At 38.2% G+C, this 13,572-nt stretch overlaps 3 protein-coding genes across 3 annotated transcripts in view; all 3 read left to right on the top strand.

Annotated features, from left to right (window-relative positions):
• The first annotated feature begins 145 nt into the window (after positions 1–145).
• LOC111338349 (melatonin receptor type 1A) lies at positions 146–3,684 on the top strand. Its single transcript, XM_022944825.2, has 2 exons — positions 146–281; positions 1,858–3,684. The coding sequence occupies exon 2, from the start codon at positions 1,866–1,868 to the stop codon at positions 2,949–2,951; it is 1,086 nt and encodes a 361-aa protein (XP_022800560.1). The 5' UTR covers positions 146–281; positions 1,858–1,865; the 3' UTR covers positions 2,952–3,684.
• Positions 3,685–5,724: 2,040 nt separating this feature from the next.
• Positions 5,725–9,867, top strand: LOC111338346 (neuromedin-K receptor-like). Its single transcript, XM_022944820.2, has 2 exons — positions 5,725–5,853; positions 8,105–9,867. The coding sequence occupies exon 2, from the start codon at positions 8,132–8,134 to the stop codon at positions 9,155–9,157; it is 1,026 nt and encodes a 341-aa protein (XP_022800555.1). The 5' UTR covers positions 5,725–5,853; positions 8,105–8,131; the 3' UTR covers positions 9,158–9,867.
• A 225-nt stretch (positions 9,868–10,092) lies between these two features.
• Positions 10,093–13,572, top strand: part of LOC111338314 (uncharacterized) — a 10,956-nt gene continuing 7,476 nt past the window's right edge. Inside the window, exons 1-3 of the mRNA XM_022944772.2 lie at positions 10,093–10,359; positions 10,493–10,577; positions 10,749–10,887. Of these exons, the coding sequence (XP_022800507.2) occupies positions 10,244–10,359; positions 10,493–10,577; positions 10,749–10,887 (340 nt within the window). The 5' untranslated portion in view covers positions 10,093–10,243. The remainder of the gene's footprint in view (positions 10,360–10,492; positions 10,578–10,748; positions 10,888–13,572) is intronic.

Raw genomic sequence — 13,572 nt, forward strand, 5'->3', positions numbered from 1 at the left:
TCCAGTACTCAAAGCAATCATGGATATGCAGTGACCAATCAGATTAATTCCTGATTAGACGATAATGACCTCGTTTTGGTGGTGAGAAGCGAGACCCTGGTGACGACGTTTGATCAGATACATTTACGAGAGGACTGTTCCTTCTTTCGAGGCAGTTCATGGCACGGTCTTCGGTACGTAAACTGGAGGTTTTTTTTTTCAAAAACCAGGGTTAAACTCATCCAAACATTATTTTTTTCCTATATCTTCTCGCTGGTTTTCTACCACATAAATACAAAAAGGTATGTAATTTTTTAGTATCTTTTTTTCTGGAAGGTCTTTTTTCAATCTCAGATTTTTTTGTTTTTACATCAAAGCAAATTATGGTGGTAGCTAAGCATCATAAAACCTCATAATAAAATCAATCCCAAGGACATCTAGAATTTTTAATTCATTAAGTAAGGAAATATTCAAAATGAGACACCGCTTCTGTGTTTCGGTTTATGTCTTTGCTAGTGTTTTTATAGCCAACACAAAAGTTTTCTGATGTCACGGGCTGAAGCAATTTATCCGTAAGAAAGGTCTTTTAAAAAAGACTTATTTTCTGTTTTTATATCAAAGCAGATCATGGTAGCCAAGCATGATAAGACCTCATAATAAAATCAATCGCAAGGACATCTAGAATTTTTAATTCGTTAAGTAAGGAAACATTGAAAATGAGGCATAGCTTGTATTTGTCGGTTTTGGTTCTAACCAACACTAAAGTTTCCTTATGTGATGGGCTGAAAAAATCTATCCGTAAGATAAGTTTATTAAAATGACGTATTCATTTTTTTTCCATTGTTAAGGTAGTAACATGCTTCGTACGTGTTCATGGCGTTGAATTAACTCGTGGTATATGCTATTATTATTTTTTTTTTTAAATAGAGAAGTCATGGCCAATAGGAAACAATTGCAATTAAAAAAAAAGCTTTGAAAGTAAATCACATTAAAGTAGAGCCAATCTCCAAACATTATACTTCTAGGGTTAACAACCCTGCCAATAAAACAAATTTTAATTTTCCTCAAAACGGAGAAGTCTCTGCATTTTTGTTAAGTTTGTAAAATTAATTTACGTGAGTGGCATCTTATATTACCTTTTGTTTCTTTTTTGAGTAAATTGACGAAACCTAATTAGATTATTAAAATCTATTGGAGCGTGAATCCTACTGGCTCACGGACGTTTTGCTGTTCAAACAGTCGTTACCTTCGTTGCTGTGTCATAGCAGGTGATGATATGATTGGACTGAAACCAAAATAAACACCTCGGTCTTATCTTTTTCGAGAAATTATCAAGTTTGCACTTGTCCAGTTTGGGGTTGGAAGAATTCAATGAAATTGATTATTCAGATATGTTTTTGGAAAAGTTGTTATTTTGTTCTCTTCATCACCCACTTTAATTAGCTTACATGTAACAGCTGGAAGATTATGTTACGTGAAAAAGTACGCTAAAGACTATGCCATGGGCATGCGCAATTATAATTATTATTTTGGATCAGCTGCAGTGTAAGTATTTAAGCAACTACGCACCTACCCATCCCTTAACCCTGAGTGAACTGATAACAAGTTAGGGTTAATTTTGGGTTATGGGAGGAGTGGGTATGCAGTTGCTCATTGACATTGACCGGTAATTTTCTACCTAAGCTAGGTTTACCTGTTATCTTTAAACAGTTAGACAGAAATGCAAATATAATCATTTGCCGTGTAAACGAGCGCACGTCAAAAAATTGCCCACAGAAAGGCCCTCTGACCACGTAACAATGTGGGTTAAGTAATATCATAATAAATAATATATTCTCATTAAAAAATCCTTACAATACTCTTTGTTTACCTTTTCAGAAACCATTATGAATATCTCGGGGGACACTACTACAGATATTAACAGCAACATCCTTCGCCTGGCGGAATCATTACGATCTCGAAGTACATTTCAAGTTGTTCTGGAATCCTTGATCTACACTTCTATAATTGTTTCTGGCTTTGTTGGGAATCTTCTGGTCCTTTATATTGTCTACAAATCCGCGAGGCTCAGAAATGTACCAGGACTGTTTATTGCTTCACTCGCCCTTTCAGATATCGCTATTATTGCTCTTGCGACTCCGCCATCTTTGCCATCACTTATCAAAGGGTATTGGGTCTCCTCCTTCGCAGCATGTCAATTCCAAGGTTTTGTTGTCATAGCAACAGTAGCTGCCTCTCTGCAGACCATGGCTCTTATGTCCATCGATCGATACTTCCGCGTCGTTCATCCAACAAAACATCGATTCTTGTTTACCTTGCCACGCGCACGGCTCATGGCCGCGTCAGTCTGGATCTTGGCGTTGGCGTACCCAGTCCCTTATCTTGCCACTGTCAAAAGGTTTATCTTTCATCCTGGAAAATTTTTCTGTTTTTTTGTAGAAGAGGAGTCCTTGGCAGCTGACACCATTTACGTCTGCATCTTTTACTCCATTGTCGTTCTCTCATATTGTTACATTAACGTCTACAGACATCTGAGATTGAACGCAAAACGCGTTCAAGGTTGGCGCACGAATGACCTAAAGACCTCAACCTTGAACGCACAACGCGTCCAAGGACGGCGCAGGCAAGAAATCAAGACCTCAGCCGAAGATGCCAAATTGACACGGACGTTATTTGCCACTGTTCTCGGATATCTGATTTGCTGGACTCCTGTACTTATAATCGATTTTGTGGAAAAGGGTGTTGGGGAATGGTTCCTTCCACGTTGGGTCTACGTCTTTTACAATGATATTGGACTCGCGAGTTCCTCTCTCAACCCCATTATATATGGGGCCTTCAACCGAACATTTCGACAAGAATACAAAACGATTTTCTGCTTTAGGAAGTCCCTAGTTAATCAAGATCAAAGCAGCACTGAACAAAAACTGACGCAAAGAGAAAAAGTTCCTATAACAGAAATAACAATAAATTAAACCAAAATGTAAGGAGGGAGTGTGGATTGAATCATAGCAGCCTTAAAAAAAAAATGACAGAAAGCAGTTGCTGAGAGTAAGTGTATTTCAATATATGTTATTAACGTTAGCAGCAAAAATTATGCCATAGATCTTAAAATAACGGTATCAAGATTCTTTTGGTTCAGCCAGAATCATCAGTGTTGTCATAATGATAATAAAACAATAATCATTATCATCATTTTATTGAAAATAATGATCACGATAACAATGTTAATAAAGTTTGTTTCATAAATGATAAATACTTTGACAGTTTTGAAAAAGTTTGACAGATGTAGCCCCACAAGTCTCCAATTTACCAACTTCTGTATGGTCAACGGCGGCGAAAATTTGAGCGAGACACTTTTAGATAGTCTGAAACTGTCACTTAAACTAGCTAATATTTAAAAAAATAGCAAACCGAAAAATAGTCTTCACTTTTTTTCTGTTAATAAAGTTGTCGAGCCTAACCAAACCGGATGATAAAATTTCTTAAACTGATATATGCATGGAAGCCTGATAACTGTAATTTTTTTTCCTGAAAAATGTTTGGCATATTCTGCAAAATACCTACGAGAAAGTGATAGCACGCGCAAGCCTGAACTGCAATGGCATCAAGTACAGTCAAGCTGCAAGTTAGACATGCCCTCGGATCACCCATTGGGCCTGCTTTAATCACGTGACCAATGAAGTTGACAACTTCCAATTCTCTTGAATTACTCTCAAGTTACCTCGTCACGCGGCGATTGATATATTTCGTGCAGCAAATTTTTCACGACAATTTAGCATAAAACTAAATTACTTGCAAGTGCTAAAGATTGAATTCAGCAAATATTCTCTTAGATTAATTCTCGTTGGCCTTATGGTTGGGTTTCAGGTGACGTCACAAGCTTTGCTGAAGTTAGTGTCCGCCATGTTGGTGTCCCTCGGGTGTCAAAGTTATGAATAATTAGTCGATTTCTAGAGTGAAGCCCTCTCTCTTATCGCCGTAGTATTTCGCCAACTACATGAATATCCAGACAGAAAAAAGCGATAAAAGTATCCGGCATTCTTCTTAAGGTATCCCAGTGCTCTCTGAGTATGCCGAAAGCTTAGAGAGTTGGAAGGAAAGATGTTTGCAAAAGATCTCGGTCATTGGGGTTGACCCTGCAAGCATACCAGCCGAGAAGTTCAGTCCAAAATGCTTGCCTCCTGTGGAAGCGTCGGACTTGCTGAGTTACCTCGTTCTTGAGACCAGCTTCTACACCAAGAAGCAGTTCAAGGCGTTCAAGAGTCTAGAGGCGTTTAATCAAATGGTGTCGGGATTTGTAACCTCAGTTGTAGGCAAAGTAATCGCCGGCAAGTATGCCGTGAGAGCACGAGTTTGGCATTCACAGCATATGAATGATCCTTTAGTGAACATTTGGGTCATTTCCGAAAACGATGGGACTATTTTGTCAGCCCATTGCTTGGGATGCAAAGCTGGACTGGCTGAGTCATGCTCACATATCGCAAGTGTTTTATTTATGTTTGAGGCAACTACTAGAATTCATGGCAAGCTCGCTGGGTGTCACGAAAACTCAGACACCGAAAACTCAGGTCCCTCGAAGTGTTCTCCAAGCTTTCGAAGTGCTCCATGATTCGATAGTGCATAGCATAAAGCATGAACCAATTTTTTTTATAATATAACCGGTGGAACAATGCAACAAATCCGACGCGAAAGACGGACAACAGTATCAAGAGTGATTCTTCAGTGAAGCGAATCGTGACGGCGCTGATGCTGAGTCTTCTTTCGCGTTGTTTTTCTCTTTCTGCCTCATTTAAGAACTCTAGCCCAAGGGTCGCAAAATTGTCTTCGTTTTGGGACTGGTGGGCCGAGTCTCTGTTTGTATCCATTATTATCGCGAAATATTTAAGAATTTTAACAGAGCGACAACAAGGATCTGTGCAACGAAGTACAGAAAGGTAAACAAACGTCCCTTTCGGCTCGTCAAAATCACGCCACATTTTAATACTTTGATGTTGGAGCGAGCGCATTTGATCCCGTTAACTGTGAATGAAAAGTTCAAAATTAACGGGAAAAATGGAGGTAAATCTAAGCTAAATGAAGTCCTGTGTCACTCTAAAATGTTTTAATACTCAACCATCGGACGATTTTGCGAAACGTGCAACTTGCGGCCTTGCTTTTGCTGCTTCAGTTGGATCAAGACCCAAAAGGTCAAAATACACGCGGGATTACCAGGAGTGATCATGAGTCGAGTTTATCTCTTGAATTTTCGAGGAGTCTGAGTTTTCGGGGTCTGAGGTCTGAGGTCTGAGTTTTCGGGGTGTGAGTTTTCGTGACACCCCAAGCTTACCTGCACTCATGTAAAATGCGCATGGATTTTGCCGACATAGGTCAATGAAGTGCCGTATGCGAGGGCTAAAGACATCGATTTCTCATCGGCTAAGAAGCTCAAAGAAAGGCTCGACCAAAACATCGAGGATCTACAACAGCCGCAAGCCTCGAACCATACAACAACTTCTAGTTCCTCCTGTTCTTCCCCTTGATTTGTGATGATCTTAGGTATAGCCCATTAGATCATATATATAATGAATTTTGCGCTATAGAGATAACAAAATTATTAAATTATTATACGAAAAAATCCTTAGTCTTTATGCTTTCCACTTTTGCTCGAACAGCCAACAATAATGCATAAAACCATCCCTTCTTTCTCACATGAACTCTTCGTTAGATACGGTTTGTTTACGCTCGAGGGACACCAAGATGGCGGATATTAACCGTTGCTAAGGTATTGGTCACGTGGGTGAAACCCAAGGATAATATACACCGCTTGTATTATCTTGAACCTGAAAACCCCTCCTTTGCAAAAGAAGGATTTTTTAAAGACCAGATCTTCAAAAGGTAAGTCGTAAATGTGTTCTTAACGGATTCTCCTGAATCGCAACGGTCATAGAACAAAATAAGACAAAAAATCAGCTGTGGACGATATATTCTTGTGGAGCAGTTTGGTACTTTAGATTAAGAATTGTTCAGCAAACATTTCTTTCCATGAGTTGCTGCTATTATCGCAAAGTAATGGCGGCAAAAAACTCATAGTTCGATTAGAACAACGTTCTCGACTTCAAATCTAAGTTTAAATTTTGTGTTACGCGAACTTCATCGAAAATGCTTAAGACACTAATTTTTTAGTAAAAATACTTAAGTTGTGGGCAAACGGATTGTGGTTAGATTATGAAAGCAGAAATGAGATTTAGAATCCGCCTCGCACGTTGCCCTCCCTTGAGGAAGATTTCAACACACTGGCCTTGCATTAAAAGGGAAAATAATTTTCTATTGAGGATCAAAACTCGGTAAAGATATATATTTCGGTCGTGTTTTGAATGTTAAACTTAACTGCTTTAATGTGTTAGGAAGGATTATTAAAAACTTGATAAGCTAAACAAATTAGAAAAACGAAAACAATAAGTTCTAAGGTTGTAAAATGAGACAGTCTTTTCAAAAATAAGATAACTGTGCTTTTCCTAAGAGTTGTTGTAAGACGTACGCTAAATCTCTCCTTTTTTTTATGCTTCTATTTTTTCTGAAAGCCATTTTGAAAGAACAAATGCAACATTACGACATTTGACAGTCCATGGTATTATTTACACATTGCGAAATAAATTAAACGACAGAAACAATTTCCCCGCATTTAAATTCTAAAGAAGGGTTGAGAACGAATCTATCTGTATCCACAAGGAATCATTTCAAGCTTTGTTAGGTTACTTACTATAGTTTATGCAGGTGGTTATCTTAAATGTGGTAGTTTTTTTTTTCGGGTAAACTAATAAGAAAGAAACATAAAGCTCAACTAGCAGATTGTTTAATTTATTCCATCGGAAATCCTATCGGTTTATTGCTAATCTATTGTTTGAACAGGCTTTAATATAAGGAGCGAGAGGACACACTAAACCATTAAAAAACTTGGTATCCGCTGAATCGTTAATAAGCTATTCATTTTATACCATTCTTGTTATTAGACATAGCAGACGCAGGGCTGTAGCCAGATTTCAGGACAAGACGAGGCAAGTTTCGAGCGCCAAAGGCGCAAGCCGCTAGAGGAGTCTGGGGGCATGCCCCCAGAAAACTTTGAAATCTAGAGGTTTAGAAATGCTCTTTTAAGGATTTTCCGTGGCATTTTTCTTCAGAAAAGTCAATCTTTAAGAAAAAAATTAAAAAAGGCCAAAATTAAAACGAGGCAATTGCCTCATCTTGCCTCATGCTAGCTACGGCCCTGAGACGTCTCGTTGCAATATGGCTTTACCGAATTGTGTCAGCTCTGCTGTAAAACTTTCGATGTATTTGACCAATTCCCTTGATTACTTTTATTTTTTATTCTATTTTTTTGTTGTTGTAATTCAGTAGAGAATGAAATGGTTACGTACATGCAGGCGAATAAAGTGTTTCGACTGACATTTTTATACCCACTTAGGATCAAAGTAGAAAAGAAAGTCTGGCACGGCTTTCGGCTTTAAACATTTTGTTCGAGCGCGACGCGAAAATGTAGTGGAAAAAGAGACAAGAAATAAAACAGAGTTTTGTACTCTCCCTTCCTATCTCTCTTCTTCCCCACATACAGCGGCAAAGTCATGTCTAAATAAAGTCCTAAACAAAGTCCGTTGATCAATCGATGGCCGATCGTGTTAAAAAACTTTGAGAGCCAATCTATTTGATGATTATTCTCAACTAAAAGGTTATATTTGGACGTTGGCTAACTGATATGTAGGCGTTGGTGAACTGACAATAGACGTTGGCGAATCGCCCTTATACGTTGGCGAAATGACACTTCGGCGAAACGACCGGCATTCCAAAACCATAAGAGAAAACACGCTGTGCCTTTCGATGTCAGTTTAAAGAATTTGGTAAGGGTGGAATCACAAATTCAATTCAAGAAATTGTGGTGTGATAACCATTTAACAGATGAAGTGGTAAGGACTTTCGTAGATCTAATAAATCGATATCTTACACAAATTCCCGAACTAAATCACTGTTTCGCCTACGAGCCATAAAGGTCGAAGAAGATTCCAAGATCGGAATATGAAAAAAAACAATTTAGAGAGTCACCCGTATCTATCTGTCAACAGTTATGCTAAATTATTTATCGTTCGTATTGCAGGTAAAAACAAAAGAAAAATTAGGAGGAATGAATGTCTCTGAGAAATCTTCCATAGAAAGACAAGCCCTTCTTCTGGCAAATTCGTTTCGTTACCGGAGTACATTTCAGGTTATTCTGGAATCTTTGATTTATGGTTCCATTGCTGTGGTGGCATTTATAGGAAATCTACTTGTTCTCTACATTGTGTACAAAACCCCGAGACTCAGGAACGTTTCAGGGCTGTTTGTGGCATCTCTGGCCCTTTCGGACATTGGCATGGCAACATTTGGGGCTCCACCGTCTTTGGCATCACTTATCAAAGGGCATTGGTTTTCGACTTTCGAAGCATGTCAATTTCAAGGATTCGTTGTCATAACAACGGTAGCAGCCTCTTTACAGACTATGGCTCTTATGTCTGTCGATCGATATTTCCGCGTCGTTCATCCACTTAATCACCGAATATTCTTCACCATGTCTCGCGCACGGCTTATGTCCGCGTCAGTCTGGATCCTAGCCATGATGTACCCAGTCCCTTACCTTGTTTGTGGCAGGAAGTACATTTTCCATCCGGGAAAGTTTTTCTGCTTCCACGAAGTAAAAATGTCTTTTGAATCATGTGTTATTTACATTTGTATATGCATCTCCCTCGGTACTCTTTCTTTTTGTTATTATAACGTCTTTAAACATCTTCGTTTGAATAGGAACCGCGTTAAAAATTTGCGAAAGGAATTTTCCAGCAGACATGAAAATGAGCGAAGAGCCTCCTCAGAAGACATCAAAATGACAAAAACTTTATTCGCAACTGTTCTTGGGTATTTAATTTGTTGGACACCGGTCCTTATTATCGATTTTGTGGACATGGCTTCCGATGGCTGGTCCCTTTCTCGTGAGGTCTATGTCATGTATACCGATATCGGACTTATAAGTTCCTCCCTGAATCCTATTATATATGGCGCCCTAAATCGAACATTTCGTCGAGAATACAATAAGATTTTCTGCTTCAAAAGGTTATCTAGACAAACCGAAAATTCTCTCTGTCAGCAAACAAACAGTTTAGCTTTAGCCAAATTATAATCTACTGTGTTGAAAGACTGAACAATATGACAGAACATTAAAATTGTACTTTTTTCACTTTATAAAAATGGTTCTCTTTTTCCGTCTGCACTGCAATAGTCCGTAGACAAATTTGCCTTGCAAGAACCCATTATTTATCACCTAGCGGGGGGAGGGGCGAGGATTTTGGGGTATCAGTTGTCGCCAACAGAGTGTAAAGGAGCGGGGAGGCTATAGAAAACTGACAAGGAATTAACTGCCATGCCAAAGGGAAGTGATCATAAGAATAATACAGAGCCTTATAAGTGACATTTTTATTAAGCATAGATCTAACTATAACCTAAGGCAGTTTGATTTCTCCGCTGCAAGGTACAATACGGTAACATATGGCAGCCACTCCCTCTACCATTTAGGGCCCAGTCTCTGGGGAAAATTATCCCGGCCCCAGACTTGAGAGAAGTTACCACCTTAAAATGTTTCAAAAACAAAATACGTAAATTAGATTTAGTTACACTAACGGATAATGGATGCAAGTGCTGTCATCTTTGTAATTCATAAACACATTTGTCATACTGCAAATATTGTTAATATCATTTATACCTACGCTTGTATTCAAATATTTTTTTTACCTTGACTTATATTTATTTATGTTGTGTCCCCTAATTAGCACAGGTTTTTAACCTAAGCTAGGAGGTTTATTTAGTCACTTTAATAAAGTTTCATCATCATCATATCCTTCGTGAATTGTAGATTACAGATCGTGTGTTATAAAAAATTTGTGTTAACGTTTTAAAACTTCTTTTTTATATATATATAAACCGCTGATTTATCACATGAATGCCAACTGGAAATGGAACTCTTTCAAAATTTCAAAAGCTAGATTTGAGGGGGAGAGGAAGATCTTGAAATCGAAATAGATTCCTTGTTACCACGGCAACACAGACGCTCAGACGCTTGCGCAGAGAGTACTAAGTAATGCCTATTTTACTTTTGAAATTTCGTCCCGCGACAGCGTTTGTTCAATTATTTCGTTTCCTGTTCCAATGGGATTTTAGACAACTAAGACACCTGGACTAACATATTACTTAATAGATCATTTTGAGCGACATGCATTTGGTTCAAGCACCTCCGTCTACACTTTCAACGCCTCGAGATACGGTCATCGGCCCTGTTCCCACCATGGCTCCAACTGCAGAGGGAAATCTTAAAATTATGAACATTCTGTGAGAAATATTCCTGTTGCTTAACGTTCCTATTTGTAAAACTGTTGATAAAGATCGAAGAACTTCTTTTTTATCGCCCCATAGTCTCGTATTCTGGAAAAATATTTAAATTTGCCTTTTATTTTTTAATCAGGGAGGCAAATTCTGAGGTGATGTGCTGTCGATTCAATCCCGAAGGCGGTTTACTGGCGGTTGGTTTAGCTAATGGCGTTACCAAGGTAAGAATAGTATTTCGTTTTTCATTTTTGAATTTGTCACAAATTTTCGCTTCTCGCGAAGTTAATATCCGCTCATGTGAAGGTCACTTCACTTGCACCTTTGCAAATTATGGTACTTAAAACCGAAAATTTTCTGTGAGTTATTTTTTATACAATTTTTTCACCTCCTAGGTGTATGCTCCTGATTCAGGACATTGTGTCTATAATCTCTCGGACCAAGATACTTTTGATAATCATTTACCAGTGACGTGTCTTCGCTGGAGGCCAACATTGGAGGGAGATACTCACAGAAATCTATTACTTGCAACTTGTAAGTTGGCTGGAAGAAAACTTAATGATTAGAAAGTGGGAACTGCTGTCGCATTTGGCAGCTGTTCTCGTTTTAACGACATGATATTCATACGTTTAACTTGACGTCTCAGAAAATTAGTGAAAGTTAAAACAATCAGGGTTTTAGGGTAGTGTTAATCCTTCAAATAATATGGTGCTATCATACTTGATGATAACTATAGTGATAATTACATCGTATTTGTTTAGTCTGTCGGTCTTTAATATTAAATTTTACCCGTATTCTTAAGCAGATTTATTTATTATTTAAAAGCAGTATCTTAAATGAAGATAAGTTGTACATGGACACCACTAATGTGCTCTGATTAGAAGATTGTAAGACATTGATATTTGCAATCAGTAATTTTTTATTGTGAAACTCTTTTGAGTCTTAAGGAGTTCCACACTGGGGGTGTTTTGGGAGACAAGGCCTGATTTATCCCTACTGGGGAGATTAGAACAACTTCAGAAATTATAAAAACAAAAAAGAGAGCAGTAAAACAAAGGCTTTGTGCATGTCACATGAATTGCTATGATTGAGTGTAGCAAATCGTATAGAAAGCTTAAAAGCGATGGAGAAATGTAAAAGTGGATTTGGCCTGTTTGATAATTAATTAATTCAAGGTCAGTGAAAAATGCTTTGAGGTCAGTGAAAAGTCAGGGAAAAGTCAGGGAATTTTTTGGGTTATAATGAGTGGGAACCCTGATCTATGTGTAAAGGGTCTAACAATCTCGTCTCACTTAATATCGACGGCGTCACACTCTCAAATGATCTTGGCGTTGCTGAAAGTATGAATGACTTTTTCTCCTCTGTGTTTACATCAGAAGACTGCAATAACTTCCCCGAATTTGAATATGTCCCCAATAGTAAACTTTCAAACATTCTTTGTAACACAGTGGAAGTAGAAAAACTGTTAAAAAATCTGAATATCTACAAATCACCTGGAGCTGACAGCCTACCACCACGCATTCTGAAAGAATGTGCGAGTGTTTTATCATCACCTCTGTGCCTTTTCTTTAACAGATCATTTTCAACAGGTAAACTGCCACATCTTTGGAAACTTCCTAACATCACACCTTTGTTCAAAAAAGGCAGTAAGACTGACAGGAATAATTATTGTCAGATCTCATTAACATCAATAGTGTGCAAGACCGCGGAAAAAATCGTCAAGTCTCACTTGATGGATTTTTGGCAAAACATAAATGTCATCAACCCGAACCAGTTTGCTTGCATGGAGGGCCGATCAGTGCTTTCAGAGCTGCTCTCTTGTTATGACGACTGGGCAAAATCACGCAATAACAAGAAGCCCCGTGATATTGCCTTTTTGGATTTTTCAAATGCGTTTGACAGCATACCGCATGGGCATCTCCTTTTCAAGCTTGAGCGTCATGGTATTGATGGCAGTGCCCTTCAGTGGTTTCGAAATTTTTTAACTGGCCAGATGCAATGCGTCGTCCTGCGCGGCACTTGCTCGTCCTGGTCTCCAGTTTTATCAGGAGTACCCCAGGGAACAATCCTTGGTCCCGCCTTATTCATTTTATATGTAAATGAGATCTCGTCAGGAGTTTCATCTACGGTTAAACTGTATCCAGAGGACACCAAGGTTTACTGAGAGATCTCCGACATAGCTAGAGACACAAATATTCTTCAGTCCGACTTATTTCACCTGAAGAAGTGGTCTGAGGTCTGGCAGTTAAACTTCAATGTGAACAAATGTGAGGTTATGCGAGTAACACATAACCATGATAAATCTGTCCCACATTACTCTCTCGTCCCGCATGGAGAATGTCTTAGCTAAGTGAGTTCCGTAAAAGACCTTGGCATTACAATCTCACATGACCTCTCGTAGACTCCACACGTTGTTGAGGTTGTCAATAAGGCCAATAAAGTTCTTGGTCTAATCAAGCGAACAATTGGTTCTGTAAACAAGGAAATCTTTTCCACATTGTAAAAGACTCTTGTGAGACCAATCCTGGAGTACGCTTCCCCACTATGGTGCCCTTACCTAGTTAAAAATATTTTTCTCTTGGAGAAAGTTCAGAGAAGAGCCTCTCAATTGGCTTTAGGTCAGCGAAGGGGTGAGATGTCATGTTATGAAGATTGTTGCGAAATGTTACATTGGTCGAAGTTGACTGATAGAAGGCTATATTTTTCCTCGGTAGAATGCTATAAACTTGTATTCGGGCTGAATAGCCTTCATTTTTGTGATTTTTTTTAGTTTGCTTCAAAACGTACTAGGTCTAACCACAATTACAAACTGCAGGTTAAATTGGCAAAATGTAATTGTTATAAATACTCTTTTTTTGTTAAAATCATTCGTGAATGGAATGACCTGCGCGCCAATGTCGTTGAGATAGGTAACTTAAGACGTTTCAAAACAGCTCTTAAATTATACATGTGTATTTCTTCAGTTTTTATCCATCTTAGATTTTATTGTAAGCATACAATTTTTATTTTTATTTCTTTGAAAGTTTATTTACATAGGGTTAACTTAACCTCTTAAACTTCCTTTTTTAGGGTATTATTTTTCTTGTTTATTCTTTGATACCTTAAATAAAGTTATATGTTAGGTATATGTATATATTACATGACTCGGGCAGTCAGAGGGCCAATAACTAAAATCAACCAATCAAAATGCTCTATTGCTGGTCAATTTTCTCTCAGTAT

This window comes from Stylophora pistillata, chromosome 13, assembly GCF_964205215.1.
Source record: "Stylophora pistillata chromosome 13, jaStyPist1.2, whole genome shotgun sequence".
Lineage (NCBI taxonomy): Eukaryota > Metazoa > Cnidaria > Anthozoa > Scleractinia > Pocilloporidae > Stylophora > Stylophora pistillata.

Bases quoted from the DNA above. Each gene is read 5' to 3' on its own strand.
- LOC111338349 (XM_022944825.2), top strand. From the start codon at position 1,866: ATGAATATCTCGGGGGACACTACTACAGATATTAACAGCAACATCCTT.
- LOC111338346 (XM_022944820.2), top strand. From the start codon at position 8,132: ATGAATGTCTCTGAGAAATCTTCCATAGAAAGACAAGCCCTTCTTCTG.